Below are 24,183 nucleotides of genomic sequence, written 5' to 3' on the forward strand. Positions count from 1 at the left end.
TACACCATCCCTTATTTGTTAAAAAAAATTTTCAAAGGAACTGCCTCCAAGTGTCATCTTGCCACATGACATTCAAAATTGTATGTCTTGCTCTCCTGCAGTGCACTGAAATATTTTTGCAGTGTTTATTTTAAAATGTGAAAGATTAGAGCAACACCCCAATTCAGACTGTTCCAAAATGATACATTCCCATTTTTTTATATATTTGCACATGTTTTAAGTTAAGATCACTTCAGATGTATGGAATTAAAGACTGGATGTTATTTTAGCCTTTACCATTGAAAAACATTCATAAGGGAGTTGCTAAAACACAAAGAATTCTAATGTGTGTGAAGCTGACATAGTACCAATGTATTTTTAATTACTGGTGTGCTGAGTATGCTGTTCAGTAAGATTTCTGAAACGGTTAAATACAGAGATCGTATGCTCTTTTTATTGGCATACAGTCACTACCCATATAAGTGCATTTGTGTCAAAAAAATAATTTTCATATTTACAGGAAGTGACAGAATTCCAGTTGTTGGCAGAATATATAAAGCTTTTCATACACAATCTTTTTTATTATTAAACAGAGAATATAAAATCTGAACTGAAAATCAAATTCAATGCATCATGGAAACTGTATTCCTCAATAGCTTTTCCTTAAACTTAATTCTAGTTTCTTTCTCTCTCTCTCAAGCCTTCCTTCTAAGACACCTGAACTGTTACACTATCTGCTTTTCAAAAAATCCTTGCTTTTACCAAGAGCCAGTAGTGTACTGAGATTGGATCAATACACTGTTTTTTATATCCGTACCAATGCAAGTGAAAGTAGTGTGTTGCAAATTATGCCTTATTTTGCTAACGGGTATGACTGCTTACTCTATGTAAAAGGACTTAATTGGGGGGGTATCTTATTTATAACTGATTAAATAATTATTTACCTGTAACAGTGTTTTGATAAACATGCATGTATTCACCAGCCATTAGCTTGCTTAGTAAATGTATAGTTAAAATGTGATTCTTTGCACTGAAGCAATTTACCTCTGCATCTAATTTATGGAAAAAAATTACACTGGAAAAAATGCTGCCTAGCTGAATTCTAATTTTAGTTAAATGAATGAATCTGTTCATGAAGACATGCTTTGCAAGTTGCCTGTACTAGTATACTTTTTTCTTGTAAGATACAGCCATGAAAAAGATCTTTCTTTGATGTCAAGCTTTTTATCTTTTTCACAATTGGTATCATACTAGACCTTCTAGGCACAGATCTCCGATCTTTTAATGAATTAATGTTCTTCTGTAACAGTCAGTGGCCTAGGGTGGTGTACTGTTGTGTTTTTTTTAAACTAGTATTATTTTACACTCTTGTTACTAACAGCCATAGTTCATTTCCTGAAGAAGGAGGTAATCAGTGACCTCTCACTTTATGGTGATACTAAAACCAAAAATTTAGTTACATTGCTGTCTAATCAATGTGTTAGCTTTACAGGAATCACAAGTCTCATAACACTAACAAAAATAACCAGCTTTAATGTTTACTACACATGTAATGCATGTGCCAAAATGTAAAGTTAACCTATTGTCAGTTTTCTAATGTGTACTGAGTGCCATTTATAAATATATTCCATAAAAACATCTAAAATACTGAGTCTTGTTCCTGTAATATCCCTGAACATCCAGAAAGTTCTCTCTGAAAACTGGGTGAGGAATATAGTTCCAGAGCTTAACACTGTCACACAAGATCAGTTAGTCGCACAAATTCCTAAAGGGGTTCATTCTGTTTAAGTATAGCTTGTATTACAATGACCCATATTTTACACACACAGCATATATCACTTGCTAGTCCAAATAAAAAGGTTATTAAAAATCTATTACACATATCTAAAGAAAAAAATAAGATGTCTTTTCTTTGTTCTTCCACACCCCCCCAATAGAGTAATCTCATCATGTCCATGGATTAGATTTTGACAAGTGTTTTACGTTAAAATCTTTTTCAAGTACTTTAAAAATTTGTTATACCAAAAAAAGCTGCCTTTTTCTTTTTTTTTTTTCCTTTTTTTAAAAGTATGTTCTACAATTTAACACAAAATTCAGGTGCAAGAATTTTAAACAAAAAATGAACTAAAGAGCTTTATTGACATCACAGTACATTCAATAGTAATTTTAAGAACATTACAGCTGAAAGAGAATGGCCTGGTTTATATCCTTAATAAGCACTACCGTTCTTGAAAAAAATGTAATACAAAGAAATCCTATTAGGTATTTAATTCTGAGCAGCATTTGGAAAAAATACACCTATTTACAGATAAAAAAAGGATTCTGGTTTCACCTACATAGCCACAATGTGCCTCTATAATGAGACAAGCCTTTTATAACTCATGGAATTTTTAAACGTCATAGCACTGGTGCCATAAATTCCTCAGCGTTTACGACGAAGAGGAGTTGTTGATCTGAAAAATAAAGGAAAAGGGGGAAAAAGTTAATTGGAAAAAATAAAAGACCCCCAAACCCACACACACTTTAGGCTTAGTAATTAATAGTTTTAAAAGATTTTCCAAAGTTACTTTTGCCTAAGACAAAAAATTTAATAAATACCATACTTTATTTTAAAAAGTTCATATGCCGTACACATGAAGATGAATATTAAAAAAAAAAAAAAAAGTCAGACAAAATACTTAAAAAGTATACTACCTTGATCGTGACTTAGACTTGTGTTTGCGGCTTGCCTTCTTACCAGACCTTTGAGATTTCTCCATGGAGCATGACCGAATATGTTTCGATTTCTTAGCCTTCTTTTCTTTACTGCTTCCTGGTGATTCAGAACTACTCCTCGCACTAGATTCGGAGCCTGACCGTTTTTTGCTATCTTTGGTACAAATTTTTTTGCTTTCTTGTCTGGAATCCTGTCTTATTATTTTCACACATATTGAATCGCTGCGAGAGAAAGTTCTTTCGCTGTCTCTTTTTCTCTTTAATCTACTGTCGTCATGATTGCCAGCCTTACTTTCTTTTTCCTCTTTTTTGGGCTTATCTTTTCTTTTCTCCTGATCTCTCTCCCTTTCTCTGTTCTTTTTTCTGTCTTTATCCACACCTCCACCCTGCTCCTTCTTTCTTTCTTGATCTTTACCCTCACTTTTATGTTTGTGCCTATTTCCAGTAGGGCTTCTACGCTGGTCTTCAGTTTTACGTCTATCCCTGCTTCTGCTGCGGCTCGCACGGTTAGCTCGCCTGTCTCTTGAACGACTACTACTTCTACGTCTATCCCAGCTTCTCTCTCTCGAAGGAGTCCGATTTCTTCGCCTCTCCCCTCTTTCAGCACTGCGATTTCTACTAGGTCTTCTCCTTTCCCTTATTTTCTCCCTGCTCCTACTCCTTTCTCTCCTATTTCTGTGGGAGTAACTCCTACTTCTGCTGCGCCTAACTTTATGTGAAGGCGTCCTACTGCGACTGTGTCTCTTCTTCCTTTTAGGAGAGGAAGAACGTGAAGAGCTGCGACTACTACCTGAGCTAGTGCTATAGGATGAACTAGATACAGTGCTGCTACTGCTACTGCTTCTGCTATTGCTGCTAGTGCTACCACTGCTAGAGCTCCTTGACCCGCTCCTTCCTGTCCTCTCTTTACCCTCTTTTTTGAGTTCTGTATCCGGTGCAATTGCATTTGGAGATCTTTTCTTTTCATGAACCATATCTGATTCAGTATCTTTTGCCTCCTGTGATGCTGAGTTACTATTTTGTTCTTTGTTGATAAATTCATTCATGTCTTTTGAAACTTTCTCATTTTGTAGCTTTTCTTCTGAAAAAAAAAAAAGTATACGAAAGAAATATGCAATTAATTTGGAGTAATATGTCAGTAATTTCCATACCTTTACTTCTGGCAAAACCAAATTTCCAAGCACTTTTCTCAATACTTGTAATTAATATGCTGTCTGTCATCATACCAACTACCTAGCAAACAACTGATTATTTTATTTTTTTATAATTTCTAGAAAAGTTGTCCTCCTGGTTTAGGAAAAGTGTACAACTCAGACACTTTTAGTAGTCCTTGATGTTATTTCATGTTTCAGTGGTTTAAGACAAAGTTCTCAAACGAGAACATACTTTTTCCTCCTGCAACCTTTTGAAACATCCGATTCTCCCCTTCTCCTTCTCCTCCAACACTCCTCTAGCTGTACCTACGCTTCCTGCCTTCCTTCCGGCCCCATTCATCTGGGTTTGAGCAATCACTGGCTGGTCTGAAGAAGCTGTATTTCCCACACATGGGTGGGCTCTCAACCTCAGAACAACGCTGGCCGTACCTGTATGTTTCATAGGCCTCCTTACCTGAAAAAGTCTTAGGTGAATATCTTCTGCTGTAGTGACACATGTTTAGTTTTTTAAAGAAAATACCGTGTTTATGGTGTTTTCCAAGGATAGCATTTAGGACTAATCTAAGTTAACTAGTACAAGCAATTTACATTTTCCTTTAACAGGTTTCATAGCCAATAAAGGAAGGGAGGAATAGCATAAAAAGAAAACTTGTAGATAATTCTTTGCTTAAGACTCAGCTCGATAGGTAAGACCACAACATTTAACACAGACAGATGGTGAAGCTCTTACAAACCAAAAAGTTAGTATCAGTCGAGATTATATGTAAGCTTGGTAGTCAGCAAATACTATAAATATGGCAAGACGACAACAGAAGAACTAAAAATACATTTCTGGAAAGCAACATAATGAGCACCAGGCCAAGATTTTCATAGAGCAAAATGACGAAATTCAGATCCTCAGAGCATTTTCCAGAGGTTTCCAACTTGAAAAAAGTCTTATTTATTTCTATTCAACCTAGGATCCTTTGCATCACAGACCAAGTTTATCTTCCTTTCCCAGAAAAAATAACCGACATGCAATATTTTTAGCCAAAAAACGGCCTTTTGATGTGGGCCATCAATTCCTGAATTGACTTAGGGAATAAAACCGCATCCGGAAACCCAGAGTGATCCAAATGGCAACTGATGGTCAAATCTAACGCAGAAAACAATTCCATCTGGTCCCCAAGTTATTAGGGAATACAGGCAGAAGCCAGCATATGTTAGAAGATGCTGTGTTCTGCATTAGAAATCTTCTGCCTTTCCTAAACACTGCTACAAATGAGACCCTGCGTTTAGTATTCTTTGGTATTTTGGATGTATAGAATCAGCTTCTTTACTCTAGATTTATATTTCTGTAAATAGCCCCATGGAGATGTCCCCAAACTGACATCTGGCTTCCTGCACTAGGAAGACAGAGGTCATAGGCCACCACTCAGTCACTCGCCATATGGCTATCTTTTTATGCATAAATCTTAAAACACTCAGAGGGAAACTGGTATTTTGGTATTAAGGAAACCAAAAGTTTAGCTAGTTCAGCCTTTTATTAGGGGATCCATATTTCTTACTTCTAGGTCTTTAAAATAAAAGTAGAGGAGGAAATAATCCATTTTAAAATAAGGAAGAAGTATGCTATCGTAATAGCACTTTCTTTCTCCTCCAGCTGATGAACTTAGATCACAGCTTCTTACCATTGCATTGATCTGTTGATCTAGACTGCTCTTCAGCAGTGCAAGGTGACTGTGATACCCTTTGGACCTACATTATTGGTACAAAAGGACAAACCTTACCTTACATGGAGAAGCAGAAGTAAATCAGATTTATTTTTGTTTGTTGAACCTCAAGCCTGCCCCCTTCTCAAAGGCTAAGTGTGAACTGACTGGGTTCAATAATCTTTGCCCAGTGTTAGGTACAAAAATCAAGTTATGAAGATGCAGCATACAGAAAGAAACCTCAACTACAACTGAGAACAGCGAGTTCAAAAAAACTGCAGCCTCACACTGTACATTCTGAAAGGCACACTGCACAAGATTATATAACAGAAAAGCAAGTTTTTCAGATGACGTGAAATGTGCTTCACATACAACTTTAAGGAATCAAGTTTATATAAACTGTAGTCTGGTGCAGAAAGGTGAAATTCATCCCCCAGTCACAACTGAGATACTAGTAATTTTTAGAAGATTATACATGGATATACATTTTATAAAGCAATACTATTAATTACATTGTACAATATCTATAGCTAAGCAAACGACATTTTGATCAAGTAGCTCAAATGTCTTTTTTTGTTAAAACTTTTTAATTAAAAAGAACATTATTTCTAAATTTGGCTTCACATTTTTTGGCTTAAAATGTGTTTTCACCATTTATACTAAGTAGTAAAATCCATATTCAGCAGCACAGTAAGAAGACATTACATGATGTACCTTCTAGCTGTTTTTCTAGTAGTAGTTGCTGTTCTCTCTCTTTTCTCCAAAACGCTTCCTGTTTTTGCCTGATTCTGTGTCGCAATTCCTCATCATCAGTATCAGATGATTCAGAGCCTCTGTCAGTTCTCTCATCTTCACTGTCTCCTGATCCATAACCACCCAGTCCACCTGCGTGCATAAAGTCCAGTCTATCACGAGGAAAGATTAAGCTTTGTTCTTAATATTTCTGTGGGGCAAAGAGGAGAGTAACATTGCCCTTCCTTCACTTCCTCTTCTCTGAAGAAGTCACTTTATTCTGGTAAGTGCCAATGTTGTTTGACTGGTGTGATCAAGGCCCCCATATCTGCATTGATGCTCACTGTCTGGTTCTACTCCTTCTGGAACAGCTCGTCTATTTTCAGCAAGCAACCACTGTGATCACGGGTACTTCTTCCATTGTATGGAAGGGTAAAAAAGCTCCCTGTGGAGATCGTAACAGTGCCTGCCTCTTTATCAGCAACCGGACAGGAAATGCCTGGGACCTTTCCCAGAAGACATCTCTGAAATGACTTCAGCCGCCTCCGTAGTCCAAGGCTACAGAAATTCTGAATGCCATATCAATTTTTCTATATTGATTTAGAAAACACTGCACTTTGACAGGTATGGAGATGGAACAGAAATGGCCTTTCTTCTCCCCTAGAGATATTAGTAACTACTGGACTGATAAGAAATATAAAGTCAATTTAAACATCTGACATGGAGATATTTTCCTTTCCTTCAGTCTGAGGTTCTTATGATCTTTATTGAGCTAGCTTTAAAACTTGTGAATACTTGAGATGATAACATTCAATCTAATTCACTGGAATTCCACATAACGAACACATAACTGATCACTGACACTGCTGTAGTATGTTTTAGATGATAAAAAGCATGTTGGGAAAGATCTTTTGCAGTCGTCTCTCACGATGGAATTGCAATTTCTTTTTCCTGTGTTGTTTCTGGTAATATACGATATGGGAGCCCCTGTGCTTGAGTAGCTTTTCAATAAAATAAAATTCCAAAGACTATAATGTTTTTATAGACTTTGAGATTACTCTTTTATGAACTTTCCCTTCTTGTTTGGATGGATCAAAATAGGAGAAAAATATAAAACAGTATTCTTGGACGATTGCAGCGTGCTTCTGAAACAATCATACTTTGAAAAGTAAATTTATCTAAAGTTTTTATGTATTTTCAAAATTAGGGCAAGATTCTCATATGCTAACTCACACTAACTAGTCCTTTACTCCAAAAAACATCCCACTTATATCAGTAGGATCACCTGTGGAACAAACAAAGGTGCTGATAATGATAAAGTTATTGGAAAGTGACCCATACTCCTGGGCAATTAAAATCTACTTTCAAAATGCAATTTCTAGAAATGCAAGGCAAGAGTGAAACTCCCCCTTTAAGCCCTCTCAAAAATAAGGAACATACTTACCGAGTCCCGTGAGGGAAGCCAGTGCACTGGACTGTGCCAGCTGTTTTGCAGGAGCTTTGTATCACATCAACAACAGGAACAACATGTTAACACAAATAGCCACGATTTCATAGTCATGAGTCTATGGTATTGTTAAATCTACTACTATTGCTGTTCTTTGGAGGGAGAGAAGAAACATTAAAAACGTATCATCCATTTAAAACCAATTCTAGATTTTCTGACCACGAAGACTTAGAATTTAACTGCAAATTAATAGTGAACAGAAAAAAACAAATATATACTCATAAATCACTTTCCAAGTTACAGCATCTGCACATAATTTTCAAGTTTCAGTAGTTACATATTTAGATTAACTCAGTTATGTTAAAAAAAAGTCTGTTATGTAAGTACAATACATGTTAATAGTGAAAAATGAATTACTAGTTGAGGACTCAAAGTTCATCTCTTTTCACTTCTGAACAGCTAAGAACTTGAGATAAAGATGATAGCATTAAGAAACAGCTACAACTCAAGAGCCACTGACACACAGGTACCATTTTAACTAAATAAATGAACTGTATGAAAGAAATGAAATAACTGAAGTAACTCACAATACACTGCACAGGACAACAGTACATGATTACTGGATTTGAACTCTACCAAGTTGGATGCATTATACTGGAATTGTTCTTGGGGGATAACTATGGCAGTTAAATGTTCTAGAGACATGCAAATATAGAATATTCACAGAAGAAACTTAAAAAAAACAAACAAAAAAACCCCAAAAACGTCATACCTTTAGTTGCTTTACGGTGAACATCTTTGGCCACGTAATAAATTTCTTCATTTGTGACATCTAAGAGAATCTCTGTCAGCAGCATTTTTGTCAGCATCATCTGAAGAAAATTGTATATACAATTAAAGGCTAAAACCTCCTGAATAAATGCTGCATTCAAATTATATCCATTGAGTTTCACTTCTTTTGATGGCTATAAAAGTACTCTCCTGCACATTTTATTTAATGATTCCTTTCAACAGACATGACTTAAAAACTAAGTCTGAAATTGTTTAAATTTGACCTGACTTCAAAACTTGCAGAACAATTTGTATTTTTACTGTGAACTGTATCCACAGGTATTACACACAGCTATCCAGGGCACCGTTTCCTACATCAAAGATGATACAGCAAATGAGTATGTAAATCAGAAATGTACTTAAGACTGATCCCATTTATTCTTTTAAAAAATAAAAAGCACATTTATGTCTGGTATGCTGCCTCACTGACCCCGATCCTGCAAAAATCATCAGAGGTTACTTATATAGGATTTCATTATTACATATTTACTACAAAAATGGAAATGTTGGTAGCTAGTTCTCCTAGCTAGTTCTCCAAGCTGCTCAGTCTGGCCATCTGCTTTACAAAAATACATGCATCAAACTTTTTAGAATTCAGGGCCTTCACTAAACAAGGTTTCAGTTGTACAACTAGCATACAACTATTATTTCGAAGTATGAAGTTTCTGCAGACACAGTGAAATTGTTATCTGGTCTAGGACTTAGGTTTCTAGCGCTTCCTTGCAAGAATACATTTCTTAAATTCCCTTTCACAGGAGCGGAGGTTGAAGCATAGATTTCAGACGGCTGCATTTAATCATTAAAAGTTTTTAGGAATTTGACAAGTTAAGCCAAACCATAGAATTAATAAAGATCAATGTAAAGATTACAGTTTTTACGTTCTTTCACTGTTGTGCTAAATATGTTATATAATCGATATCCTTGTCTATATGAGAAAGACAGCATTATAAAGAGACATGCAAATGTAACCCTGCTTTACTGTATGATATGTGCTATACCTCTATTAACAGTATTAGGCAGAGAAAAAATGTTTTACTTGGCTATGCCCCAAAAATATGAGCAAACAGACAGGAATACTTAGTGAGAACTACATCATTAATACCATTTGATATTCCTTTTCTTCTTCTGTCATTTCTGGTTCACTTTGCTCCTCTTGAGGAGCTGGGGATGGACTCCTGCTGATTTTCCCAGTGCTTACAGCTTCTGTGTTTTCAGCATCTTCATCTTCCTCATCACTGTCCTACAAGAATAGCATCATACATTTCAGGAAAAACTTACATGTAAATCTCGTTAATTTCTATTTATCATAGTCAACTTGATTTACTTTGTACTGAAATGTGTATTACAGTTATAAAACTCTGTTTCTTTTCTCCCCTCCTAATAAAACAACAGGTACCTCTCTACCCACATGAAATAAGAAAATACATAGTTGTCAGTTCACTGCCAGACAGAACCGCAAACTCAGAACAGCAAACAAATGAGGTAACTGCTAAAGTGATGGCAACACAAAGCTTCCAAAATGGGCTCAGTTTAGCAAATGCAGGTATCTGAACTTTTTCAGCTACTGATTTAGAATTCAAACCCTCAAAGACCATGTATGTTCCCAAAATACAGAAAAGAAAAAAGCCCACTTTCAACATTGTTTTCTATGCTACGATAGATCAAATAATATACTTTTACCTCTCGGACATTAACAAATTCAAAACACCAAGTAAATACCAACAAAGCAGCAGCTTAACTTTACTTTAAGGAACAATAACAAGATAAACAGGAATACAGTGTCCCTCTTGATGAGACAAAAAAGTTGATACCTTTCAGGAAATACAAACCTGAGCAAAAAGCAAACCCTTCTACTTACAAATTTACTTTTCTGAGGTAACCGTGGGCCATCCCCTTCTTCAGCCTCCTCACTTTCCTTTTTTTCTTTTTTAGACATCTGTGAACGTTGCTGCTCCATCCTCTCTTTTTCCAATTTTTTCTGTTTTTCTCGTTCCATCTTTTCCAGGCCCTCACGAATCCAGGCAGGCAGAGTTCTACGCTTCACAGCATCTACAAAAGCAAGGTTTACAGTTTTGTAAGATGAAAAAATCCTGGCCCTCCCAGGAAAAAAAAAGAAAAGGAAAAAAACCCAAACACAAAGCAGCAAACCCTCCACCCCAATCCAAGCAATCCAGACATCTGATTGTGGGGGTAAAAAGCCATTTACAATAGCTTTTTCTTTCCCTTCTTTTTTACTTTATTAAAAAGAAAAAGTCTTCAAATTTTGCAATTCTTTCCAAAACACAGCTTTTCTATTTCATTAAGGAGTGGTTAACATGTACCAATCTGTGGAGGCTCCTGCTTCACAGGCATCGCAATAGGTGAACGCTGTCGGTCTCTGAATGAGGGTCTTTCCCTTCGATTTTGAGGAGGTGCAGGAGGTGCTGGTGGACCTGGTGGCCCTGGTGGTCCTGGCTGCCAATAAGGTGGATGAAATCCACCTTGAGGTGGACCAAAAGCAGCCCCATGCTGAAAGAGTAATGCAGTTTATTTTTCTTCACATGTAACACTAAATACAGCATGTGCGCAAGTCGGTCTACAGAAATCCATGCAAGTAGGAATCCACGATTTCTAGGCTACTGAGATCTCTCAATCTCTTTTTCTGTGGTCCCCAAGAAACAAGTTTTCCTTAAATATTTAATGAGTAAACTTAAGATTTAAGCAAGGATACTAACGAAGCTGAAAGGGCTTCAGCCAATCTCCTTTCATACTGTGCTAAACAATAAGACCTTTAACCACACCTATCTCCATCAGTTCTTTGCCAGCTTATCATCAGAGCATGCAGTTAAATGAAAAGTATAAAAAAATAAAGGTTTAAAAGTCTAGCTATGTTAGCAATCTTTCCTTGTAACTACAGCATGAAGACAAAAATGAAAAGTTTAAGCTTTTATTACAAAATAATTTTGCACTGTGCACTTTCCAGTAGTCATTCACGGATGTTATTAATATGGCTGATTAAAATATTAAATGCATAAATATGCCAGTTTAGTACAGACCCTGGGTTCTGAGCAAGCTGTATACAATTCAGAAGTCACAAGTCTTGAGGAATACATGTGAGTTTTTTTGTTTTAATATTTGCTGCCCATAAATGCCTTATGAAACTATTTAAAAGGAGTGTTTAGGAAGAAAGTGATAGCATCAAATTTTTTTTTATTGTAGTCTATTGATTATCTATTTAAGTCAGTAGTGGTAGAAGCACTCTTCCACTACAATTTCAGGCCAAGCATCCCTCTGTTATTCACTGCAGAACAAGTTTTCTGTAGTACTTAGAAAAATTAATCTTAAGAGTTGATCCCATGATAGTAAACAAAGGAAATTATAATAAACTAGTGTATTTGAAAATATTGGTTCACTTCCTAACAATATTGCTCAACAAGATAATTTAATAATAGAGAAAACTAGTCCAGAAGATAGAAACCCATTTCTGCCCTCCCCTTGGGTTTGTTTATGAACAGGAGGTAGGTGTTTTAACAGGTACAGTTTGTCATTTATGTCAAGGGTTTTGAAAGAAGAACACTGAAAATCGGGGAAAAATCAAAACTTCTTTGTTTTTAAAGATTGTGCAATGCCCCTTGCTATTATTAGTGCTAAAACCGCCTACAGATGTATTATGCTATACAACTTGTATGCCAGAATGAAGAAAAAATTGGATGTGGGTTTTTTAGAAATACCATTGTTTATTCAAAGAATCACAGTAGATAGATATGGAAAAGATCAATGGATCATCCAGTCTATCTCCCTGCAAATACAGGAATGTTCCCTGTGGCACATTATCTGGTGTATTTAAGTATATATTTCTGAACTTTTTTTTCCCCTCCTCTTCTTGCCTTTTTTTTTGGAACACAGTGATTCATTTTAATATTGCAGACAACAGCCATTTCTCATTACTAGTATAGGAAAAAAAAAAAAAAAACAACTTTGGCCTCAGAACAGAACTGAAAACTCTAAAGTCTCTTCTGTAAAGTGTTTGGTAAAAATGTATCTTAGCAGATAACAGATTCTGTAGATGTTTGTAGAACTGAAGAATGAAAGTCGCCGCTAGATGATATTAGAGGAACACATCCACGGAAGGGACTCTGAGCGTCTACAATATTAAAGCAACAAATATGTTTCACCTGATAGTCAAACTGGTTCACTGGCCCCATTGCAAAGTTATCAGGAGGTCCCCCAAAGTTGTGATTGTTCTGGTTAAATATATGCCTGTTGTCAGGAGCAAATTCCCCACTGTCCTGACTGTTGCTGTCTTCAGATGGAGGAACAACTTCCATTTGACCTGGGGTTGGAGCCATCCACTGCTGATCTGGAGGCGGGTGAGGGGGTTGGTGAGGCATTCCCCATTCTGTTTAGGATTTAGAATACAATTCAATATCAAGTTAGTACAATTTATACGAGTCACCAATCACTCAGTGTTCTTGTATTTATCACAAGCTTCCTCAAAACAACACAGATTATAAAGTTATGAAGAATGATCAATGGACAGACTGTATTATACTGTCTCAATAATTTCTTCAACTAAATGAAGGAAATACAAATAGCTGCAGCTGAACTGAAACACAGCGGGGCAGAACTGGATGGACACAGAGATGCTGTAAATTTATTTTTAAAAATTTCCAGATATTGAGTCCACCATAGCACTTACAGATGGTGTAAACTGTTAAAGAACTGCTTCTATTTCTCCATTTGTGTTGTTTCAACTTTCAAAATCATGAGCTATTTTTATTTCTTTGCATAATAGATTTAAATACCTATTATGGAAAGCAAATGGTTTTGTGAGCAGCAGAACCACTGAAACCTGCTTTCTGAACTCTTGTGTCTTGATAATGGATAATTCCCTGGATTCTCCAATATCTAGCAGAGCTCCCAGCGTAAGCGAGTCATAAGCCCTCAAACTTAAGTTACAATTGCCTAACAGAGTGAAAAGGCTTTAAGGAATGAATTAATAGCTTGTGTGGCCATAATCTTTGTCTTCTTAAGAAATCAGACTAAAAATTACATCCACTGTACAGGTATTTATAGACTGTGACAGAACTACCTTGTAACTGTCACCAGTAGCAGAATTAATACCTAGCCTCCCAGGTTAACTCCTACCTTCCATCCAGTCCTTTAATAATTCTTTCAATTTCTCTAATTTTTACTGCCCTTCTCAGCTGCATCATAATTGGATCCATTACTGTAGCAGCTAAAAATGGTTTCGCATAGTTTTGCTACTTGGTTGTTGGGGGTTTTTTTGTATGTTCAAACATCACTCTTTTCACTCTTACTGTCATCCTGCTAGTTCATGTTTAGCTGATTAATCAAATCTTTTTCCGGAGTCAATAATCCTAAAGTATTCTAAGAGACAGAATCCTTTATCCTTTAAATACAGCTTACGAGAGTTATTGTTCATAAAGGTATGTGTTAACATTTGACACTATTAAAATGCCCAGTTTACTCCCAGTCAACTGACTTGAAAGCTTGCAAGTAGCATGTAACAGATGCTGTTTTCACTTGTGGAACATGAATCTCTTCAAAATGAAGTTGGTTTTCAGATTGCCATTTTGGTTTTTTATTAGTAGCGCTTAAAGGACTTTTGGATACAAAAAGAAACTTGTAAGGATATGAAGAAAGATGAAGCTTTGTAGAAACAGAGTAAATACGTGAAGAGAACTTTGGCTAGCCATGCAAGCTATGATTTAGTTTGTCTGCTGTGACTACTTTTACACATTAAGAGTGACATTGCCTAAATTAAGGGAAGCTGAGTCATATCTGTATCAGCATGGTTTTTAGCAGTGTCCCAAAAAACCTGGCAAAACAACATATTCTTTCACCGATAAACCCAAAATGCACTGGCACATTGTTTCCCATTAACAAAAGGTGATACATTATTCTCACTCCTAGATCTAAGATGTTTTCGCAACCTGCATTTTCTGCAACAAACATTTATAATTATCAGTGAAATATCTTCCTCACTTTTAACATTCTGTGACTATTTGCAGAAACTACCATGTAAGATATTATTCTCTTCCACCTCACAGACAAAAAAGCATAGGAAGAAGAACTCACCACCACAGGATCATATGAAAAAGACAGTTATCCAATAATGACACAGTATTTCTGTGAAAACCTCTACTTCCTATTCAGAAATACAGGTAGGATACTCTCTAGGTACCGCCACATAGTAAAATTACAATTCTTTTGTGTAGCTACAGTAACTTACAGCCACGGGTAGGTAGGTGGAACTTAAGTGAAACCTGATGGCTACCTCCCTTTTGTTATGCACATGTAAGAAAATTTTAAGCCTACTCTTATTAAACATTGCACTTGAACAAATTTGAATAGTCACAGTGAAAATTGGAGGTGTTATTCTTTCAATCATTAACAGAATCAAGCATGAAGTAGTTTTCACCAAGACAACAGAAGGCATGCACGCAGGCTTACTCACACAGGCCTTGCTCACGCATTTCAAATTGCATTACAGTGTGGTGACATAACAAACCTTTCAGAAAAAACTTCAGAAAAATTATTACCAGAAAATACCCAATCTCTACCCCATGCTTACTGCCAGTGTTATTTTATGAAGTCTTAAAAAGAAAATTAATTTTTAGTCAAAACTGAAGTTTTGAGGAAGTTATAAAGAACTTAAAATAATCGATACTAACAGAAGTGTTCAACCAACTTTAACTTACAATAAGTGTAAAATATGCAGATGACAATCAGACATGTAAGTCAAAAAGGGCAAATACTACGTATATGAAACATGTAATAAAAACACATTTTACACACAGAATTTTGCTCTTCTCCTTTTTCAAGATTTTAAGATACCTAAAGCCAGCATCTGCCAGTTACATTGTGAACTCATTCTACACGTCAAGATCATGCCAGAAGCAGGTATTACACTACAGGAGAGGGCAACAGATGCTCTTTAACTGAGGCATCCTGTTGCTTTCAGTGCAGCTGTTCTGGTGCAGTGGGATAAGCAACAAAACACTTAAGATGTAAGAATAAGATCCAGGGAAGTAAATCTGTAACGGCAATTCACACTTTATCTTTCTACAACATTCAGGAACAGAACAAACTTTTTGCATATGTATATTATAAAACCAATTTATTTATTTTATATGGAGATTACCGAGTTGTGTTATCAGATCTTTGTGTCTGTACTGTTACCCATTTTGTGAAACACCTGACTGGAAAGTAGATGTGATACCCAGTTAATGTTGATATTTAGTTGATGCTACTGGTAGTTTTGCATCTTGAAACCTAAGGGACAGGGCATATTCACACTGAAAAATGTCTGACAAAAACAACATTTCCTTACATGAAAAAAAGGAACAAATGGGAAGGAAAACAAACCTGGCTGCCACATTCTGTTGAAGTTGGGATCCCCCTGAAAATTATTATGGTTGTTTGGACCAGACTCTATTCCTGAAATATCCTGTCCGTTTGGCATCATTCCTTGTTGTTCCACCACACTCTGTTGCCCTGAGGCTTCTCGCTGAGCAATCCATGCTTGAGCTAATGCAGCCCAGTCAATCTGGCCTAAAATAAATAGAGGAAATTTAAAAGGTTAGAATTCACGTCTGAGGTTTAACACTGTTTTTCTCAATGACATGTCTCATTGCTCAAGAGAAACGGGCAACGTTTACCTTCAGCAAGTACCATGAGCACCGTTAAAACTTACTCACAGTACACAGTAAAACAAACTGAAAGCAAATGTCAGCGTACATACTTGCTGAAGTAGAGTTTCTCTGCATAATGCCATAAGGCAGATTATTTTAGGTTCACGTTAGCACTGAATGGGTAGTAGTAATACACTTTTTTCCTAAGTGAACTGACTTTGATATCAGAAAGAAATGTATGTAGCCTCAAATTCTGAATTCAAGTGTAAGAAAGATACGTTGCAAAATGTAGTTTTGTAATTATGTATACTCTTTGAGTATATATATACACCCTGATTTTTAGAATGCTATTTTATGTCACAGTTCTCTCCTCCCTTTTTTTGTTTACTACCATTCCTACCAATAAGTAAATAAATTGCACTCTCAGCTGAGGACACTGGTATGTCTTCTGCTCATTAGCAAGTCAGGAGATCTCTCTAGTGAAGTTACAGAAACTGAAGTGACAGAAAGCAATGTAAAACCAGCGGGCCGATCACTCTGCCCAAGTATTAAACACACGCCTCCACTCTATGCATTTCTGTATTTCTTTTGATACTTTGTTGTCACCTCACTCTCAATTTAAGGTATATTATGTTCCGTTGTTTAAAATGGGTTTTTTTTTCCGTGGGAAAAGAAAAAAAACAAACCACAAACAACAGATCATGATCATCACTGCTGTAACCTAAAACAAGTATCATACTAATCTTCCAGTGAGTTTTTCTGTGTATACATCTGCATTAGTACTTCTGCCACATAGGCACTTAATAAAAAGCAGCTTTTCTCAAGTAAATGATACAGCTTGGCTAAAGAACTGACAGGGATACAGATTCTCTAAAAGTACATGAGGCCTAAATATTGATCTGTATGACTAGTAAAATGTTGATAATTTGTCCAGGATAACTCAGGTTGCTTGCCTGTATTTTGCATATTTAACATTAACTATGTCAAAACATTTGGAATCGATGTATGTTTTCTGTTTTTTTCTAGTTATTCAGAAAAGCATCATAAATGTATTATCTTGAAAGCAGCTACAAAAAAGCAACTATCAGTCATGCTCTGTAACAAAGATTCAAATATTCAAATGACAACAGATTAAAAAAAAAATGAATCCACAAAGCTTTCTATATACTTACTTGGATCTTGCTGGTGCTGAAATGACTGCATCCACTGCTGTTGGTTCAAAGGCCATTGCTGCCAAGGTTGTCCACCTTGATCCCACATCTTTTAAGTCTTTATATAGTCTATATTTCAACTAAAAATAATAGTTGTATGTTTAAATAGATGCCCATGAAATATCACATAACTGAAACTTACATAACTGCAGATACAGTTAAGCCTTGCAAAGCAAGCTGAAGCAATGCTGGCTTAATATTTTAAGCTGGAGAAAATGGTTCATCCTTTAGAGTAATATCTGAAAATATTACTGTAAGATTTCAGAAGCCTAGTACGCTTTCTCTGTATTTTCGCAAAGAAATTAACTGCAAAATGACGTTCAAGGAGAGAGATATGATAAGTTTGTACGACAAGAACTCATCTGACAATAAATGCAATTTAAAGTAAGTCAAAATATAAAAGCCATTACTTAAATGATATCATTCCCTGTTTCTTAGGGAAAAGGTGTGTGTTTTTCTACACAAGTGTCATGCAAGTCTGTTAAGCAAGACAAAGGAAAGTCACCAAATGGTAAAACACATCGTTAACAACTGCACTGGAGAACTGCACAGGTACAAGATGGTGTCCACATGCACTTTATGCATTGTACAGGCTCATTATAATTTCTAAATAATATATGCCTTCAAATCTAGGAAGGAAAAAAAAAATCACCGCATTAACTGCACATTTACCACCTGGTCCCTTAAAATAATGAGAAACAATTTTTGGTGCCGTGCTGTATATCCTCACTGAGCAGGCAGCAGCAGTCCTAGGACCTGATGACATGGGAGCTCCACAACCTGCCTGAAGTGAAGCTCCAGGACCAGCTTTGCAAGAATCCGATGAGGCACAGCAGTCTACCAAGTAGGTATGTCTGTAGTGGCATACGAGTTCCTTCCGGTCAATTGTACCTCCTGTGTACACCTAACCTGCTACACATGGAGGACCCGAGAGCGGCCGCCCACATTGCTCCAAACAGCTTTTCTGAAGACAAAGCCTGGCACAGTTTTGGCAACACTTCACTCCAGGAACTGTTCCCAATGGCAGTACGGGTAAGACCGCACCAAGCGCGACTCCCTCTGTCCTTCCCAGTCTGTTAACAACTTCTCAACAGGCTTTCCACTCTCAACGAATATATTCTCACGCCATTCAACACACAGTCCTTCACTGCGCGCTGTAAAAGCATCACCCATGTAGGCTGTTTCAAACATTCCAAATCGAAGAGAAATGGGAGAAAAATTCACTCCCTGAGGTCACAGGAGCAGCACACAAGACCTAGTCGACGCTCGCAGCCAAGTGCGATACAGAATAGATGAATAAGAGGAAACTAGCTCAAAGCAGCCAGTGCCACTCGGGTGGCCAGACAGGAACATAACCCAAACTGTTCCTACTGAGCAGAACGCACGCAGCCCTACAGACAGAGCTGGCTTTCGGCAGACACAAGAAGAGCACTTAGAGTGGATCCTGTTTGCAAAGAGATCTCGTGCTTAGTGGTTACACGTTCCGATAAATAATTGCATGATTGCAAGGAAGAGAGCATCACGCTACAAAAATGCACAACAAAAATAACCCTGTACATAACATTGTGGGGTGCTGGGTCATGCAGTGATGAATCCACGCTCATATTTTACAGACTTCTGTCAAACTTTATTTTTAATCTGAAAAACTGTAGATCACCTTTGTTTTGAGACTACTTACATTCAATCCAGTACAAAAACTCTACGTGTCTGGCTCAGAAAAATTCAGTTGCAAATGCATTTTTTGGGCTTTAAACAAGACCAGATCAACTTTGGGAATGGCGGGGACTATTGGGCAAAACCTATTTTTCTACTTTCACAGTCTATTCTTGCCAAATTAAGTATTTGGTTTCTTTCCTTTTCCACAGTATCTTTATGATATTCAAACTTTTAGTAGGTGAAGACAGTGTCCTTCTTTTTGGTTAGTTGTTTGTTGGGTTTTTTTTAAACATTTTGATCTGTACCTAGGAAGTCAATTTTCTTACACCAGCTGAGAGTAAAGGAGTGGCTAATGCACACTTAATCTGACATTTAAGACAGCTCTGACACTCCTAGCTCTCCAAGTACTGCTATACACATATTTCATCAACAAAGTATGAAAAAGTAAGTTCTCATACTATTTTCACCCTAAAGTAAGAAAAAGCTAAGTAACTGTTTCTTCCTCTCCTCAATTCATCCTTCCATCCAGAATCTAAACTCTTTCAATTGTCAAAATTAACTTGTTTACATCTTAAAATGAAATTTTAACAACTGTGGTTCAAGATAACCACTAGCCTTCAAAGCACTGCACAGCTTCACGGTGCTGCTCCCTTTGTTTCCAGCTGTTAAATTACACTAGCAATAACAAAAATGCATTTCAGTAATCCTGGTATCAGTTTTTTACCTAAATACATAATACCTTGGAAAAATTTCGTGAAATTTCACTAAAATAAACTCAGCAAAAGGTTCAGAAGATGAAATTGTTCCACCAATAATGTATTAGGCAGGTTTGCATATAACTGAATGCCAAAAAAAAAAAAAAAAATCATTTTTTTCAAATAGTTAAAAGAAATTGTCAACTTCTGTTATGGAAGTGTAGCAATATTGAGAGCATCTCTACAAATTCAACTGAATTAGAATCTCTGACACACAGTTTTTACTTGATTGGATCAGATTAGATTTATTTTTAGGATAGAAATATAGCCAGTCCAATAAAATCTTGGGACATTCAGGATTTTTTTTTTTTTTTTTACACGCTCCAGCTAACACAATTAGCTTGTAATAAACTTTTGTACCTGTTAAAACACTTATCTGTGATAATCAGCTATCATGGATCCTGCACTGAAAAGGATGTTTAGTATTCTAGCCTTTTCTTTATTCTCGCACTACGGACAAACTGAAGCACTAGTTTGGAGCATAAGAAGGTCTAAGGTAACAAATTCCTCCAAACCTCTCTATAACCTGCGCCCAAGACAGCAACTATCTTACTATTTTACAAGCTGTTTAAAGAAATCAATTCAACTTTTTTTGTGGGGGAAATAAACTATTCTGCAGCTACATCAACTGGCATCTGAAAAGGTGACCAAGAGACACAGCAGACAGACAGTGACTTTAGGCAGCATCAGCAGCATTCGTTCCCCTCCTGGCCTCCCTCTCAGCAAGCTATCATGCCCTAAGCCACTGAGGCCAAGTCTGCGCTCCTAAGGGAATCGGTGCTGAGGAGCTCCACCACCTCCCCGTTTAGAGAGCCACACAGACCCAGGCCACCGAGCACTCCTCCGGGCACGTTTCAGGTGTCAGCACAGACCTGGGACCCAGCGGGCAGTTGGGACGTGTCCGTTCTGGTTTGGAAGGTCAGAGACTTTCATTCAGTGCCAGCTGTCTTCAGGGCCAGAGGAAAAAAAAAAAAAACAGTCGGGTTTTCGTCGTTAGCGTACATAGCTGCTTCTCCATTGCTCTGCAATATAATATGGCCTAGAGTCTTCAACTTTCCCGAGAGAGATTATTTCACCTTATTATTGCTATTTTGGGAAGAGAAATCAGGTGGGGAAGTGCAAAGCAAGAGGTCAAGACATGGAGTTGATTTCTATTTTGATCCACAACAGTATGACAAGACAGTAACAACTGTGCAAAACCTTGAAGAACTTAAAGATTTTATTAATTCAATTTATGCCATCCAGAGCAGACTGATTTAAAATCACTTCCATTTGAAATTGCTAATTTTAGTTTGTGAACTATATTTGAAAGTTTTTAATTCCATACTGCATTTGTATGTTCACTGTTTCTTGTTGATTTTCATAGGCTGGAAACTATAAAACATGCTGGCTTTCAAGTGCGCAGATTTATTAATAAATTTAGTTTTAAAAACTTCCTTTACTAATCAGAAATATGTACTACACAAATACTTAAGCTTTCTTTATGCATCGGGTATATGTATACACAAAAGCCCTTTTGTAAATATCATGTGAAAACTGGCCAAAACTATTGCAAATGTCAACTCATCTTCATTGTTGTGCGATTTTTTTCAGGCAGAAATAGGAACTGGATAAGGAAAGAACAAAATTAGCATCTTAAAATGTTTATAAAACTAACTTTATGATAACACTGGGTAAAAGAGAAGACCACATGTATTCAAATTCTTTTAGTATTGAAAACTAAATTATGTATTTTAATATGCACTATTGAAAGCTAGTGAACAAAAGAGATTTGTTCTAAGGCCTCCTTCTATATGGTGACCTGAAACAGCAGGACACCATCACTGAGAAACAGATTCCCTTGCTTTTTTGCTCCCTGCTTGGTTTCCTGCACTTTTTCCAAGTTTTCACTAACCAGTATATGGTAAACATGAAAAAGGTACTTGATGAAAAGTCTTCTCGCTTACTACAGGGAGGCTACAAACATTTAAAAGTGGTTTATTGATTTCACAAATTGTTTTGCTAAGCACTGCAGTGTTCAATGGTTTCATCTGCTTTTAAGTTTCAGAGGCAAACTGGCTTTAGCTCTTTAAGTTATATTCTAAAAGATAACTAAATAAATCTTATGTACACACACATCTATTAAATTATATGCACGTAGGCTATTTGATGTTACTCTCTTTTACATTAATGTAACTTCGTATACTGCTTGTGAAACTTTACTGAGAATAGGGTAAGAACTTTTCAACAGAACCTCATATTGTCTCATTGGACATCAGTGACATTTTACTTGGTTGGTGATGCTATTTTAAAGATGTAAAAAATAAAAACAGAACTAGGCAAGTCTTATCACAATGAACAAATGAGACGTAAGAGTTACCAAAATAACACTTTTGAATCTCAGTGCCGCAAACTGGAAAGGGCACAAACTACTTCTAAAAGAACTCACAAAACACAGCAAAGAAAATGTAGCCCGTTCTCAGTAATTTTACATTTACCGCAAGGGGTTCACCTCCAACACTAAAGGGGGGGAAAAAAAAAAAAAAACAACAACCCCAAAACAACAAACAATGCCTTTCCCCCACCAAACCACTAACTTAAAGGCTTGAAAAGGCGGAAACTTCTTGTACCCATGTATGTGACAAGAAGCAAACATTATTTTCCTGTGACACATCAAGTAGTAATAAAGGAGAAAAGAGAATCAAAGTCCTTTCCCACCTAATTAACATCGGCATTGCCAAAACTAACTTAGGATGCTGCCACACAAATTATAAACAAGTTTTCATTTCTTACAAAGTTCCCAAATCAGCATCACCTGAAAGAAAGAGGTTTCACCTAACACAATGGACAGCTGAAAGCCTACTTCCCACTAGTGACACAAGGCCAAATACACAGGGAAGCATCCAAATTGCAGTGAAACAAGCTTTATTTTCTACTGGGTTGGGAGGAAGAGGAATACTGGCTAAAAGCTACTAAATTCAAACATTAGCCGGTACATCAACAGAGAAGTCATTAAGACACTCTGGTTCCGATGTCACCAGCACGTACAACTGGTTTTGAAAGGTAAACAGGTTCAAAGAATGCATCCATTTTACAGGTACCTACTTGTAAAGGATAATGCAGATACTACCCTCCCTTATGGTGACGCGTTAAGGTTCTTCTACTTAGCTGTTCTACCCTCCAATTCAATTGGATATAGCTTTTCTGCTTTCTTTCTCTCTAGCAAACACGAATAAACAAAAGAAGACTTATTGGTGCTTCAAGAGCCATGCCCTGATGTCAGATCACAGAACAGGAACCTGAATCTATTAAAAATCTGTTTACCAATGAAGAAACAGAAGCCAATTCAGGATTCTTTTTGTTTTATAAAGAAACACAATCACATGGGGAAAAAAGAAACAAACATCAATTCACATTTGATTTCAGTTACACGTACTTAACAGATTATGAAAAGTTAATGTGATATCTCAAAGTTTTGCTTGAGTTTTTAAGAGCAGACATGTTCTGAAATATGTTCTGTTTTATGTTTAAAATAAAATTTTAAAAAAGATTGCTATTCAAAGGTTGGACCTACAGGAACTTTAATCAAAGGCAGGATCTGTTGAAGTTTTATTATAGTAAATTAATGGTACTAAAACATGCCACCTTTGAGAGGATTTCTGGTGAAAGCTCCCCTGCTGACAATAAAGGCTGACATAGTGGCATACATAGGACTTACCTTGATCCCCAGCAAATAGCAACCTCTGAGAGCCAACAGCACCCACAAAAACTTAAAAGTTGCTATCAAACTCTCTACTATACTTCAGTATTTTACCCAACAAAACGCTAGGTTAAGACAGAGAAAGAAGAGATATTTAAAAGACACCTTTCCACTTCTCTCCTTGACTGTGATGTGCATCTCAGATATAGATTACACCTCAGTGTTAACCTGTTCTTTTAGGAAAAAAGGCATCTCCTTCAACCTGCCTACCTGTCCACAAAATAAGGTACCTTCTGATATGGTTGTATGATGTGTCCAGACACAGCACACACACTGAAAAGTATGCAGTTAGAAGCTACTTACCAGCAACCAGAGTTTTGAGTGATAACTCATATGCTCACCTTCAACTCTGGGAGACTACCTCCAGCACTCCCCACAAAACACAGTTACCTTGAAGCAAATTACAGACTTCCACACCAACAGGAATGCCAACCTGTCAAGTAGAGCATGGTTTCCTGATGATTTCCCAAGAGCACAGTGCTTGGTGAAGGCCCCCATGGTTAACTGCCCACTGATGTCAAAGATGGGCCTGTTTTTCAGACAAGGTCACCAACAGAACTTGAGCTTTAATGGACTCTCTCAGATTCCTCGGACAACTCTACCTCAGCAATTTCATAGTGTAAGCTCATAAAATCC

General features: G+C 36.8%; 1 protein-coding gene across 2 annotated transcripts; it reads right to left on the reverse strand.

Annotated features, from left to right (window-relative positions):
• Window positions 1-1,751: 1,751 nt before the first annotated feature.
• Window positions 1,752-17,446, reverse strand: PNISR (PNN interacting serine and arginine rich protein; the record flags this gene model as incomplete). 2 transcript variants are annotated; one of them, XM_081997415.1, is made up of 11 exons in its annotated part: window positions 2,402-2,432; window positions 2,674-3,775; window positions 6,254-6,424; window positions 7,716-7,769; window positions 8,491-8,590; window positions 9,652-9,789; window positions 10,408-10,598; window positions 10,871-11,057; window positions 12,704-12,927; window positions 15,921-16,106; window positions 17,359-17,446. In XM_081997415.1, the coding sequence occupies 11 exons, from the start codon at window positions 17,444-17,446 to the stop codon at window positions 2,402-2,404; spliced, it is 2,472 nt and encodes an 823-aa protein (XP_081853541.1). The 2 variants fall into 2 exon arrangements, with proteins under 2 accessions (XP_081853542.1, XP_081853541.1); XM_081997416.1 differs by lacking the exon at window positions 7,716-7,769 and having other exon boundaries at window positions 1,752-3,775.
• Window positions 17,447-24,183: the final 6,737 nt, after the last annotated feature.

Source organism: Phaethon aethereus (genome assembly GCF_964289735.1).
Source record: "Phaethon aethereus genome assembly, chromosome: 3".
Taxonomy (NCBI): Eukaryota; Metazoa; Chordata; class Aves; order Phaethontiformes; family Phaethontidae; genus Phaethon; species Phaethon aethereus.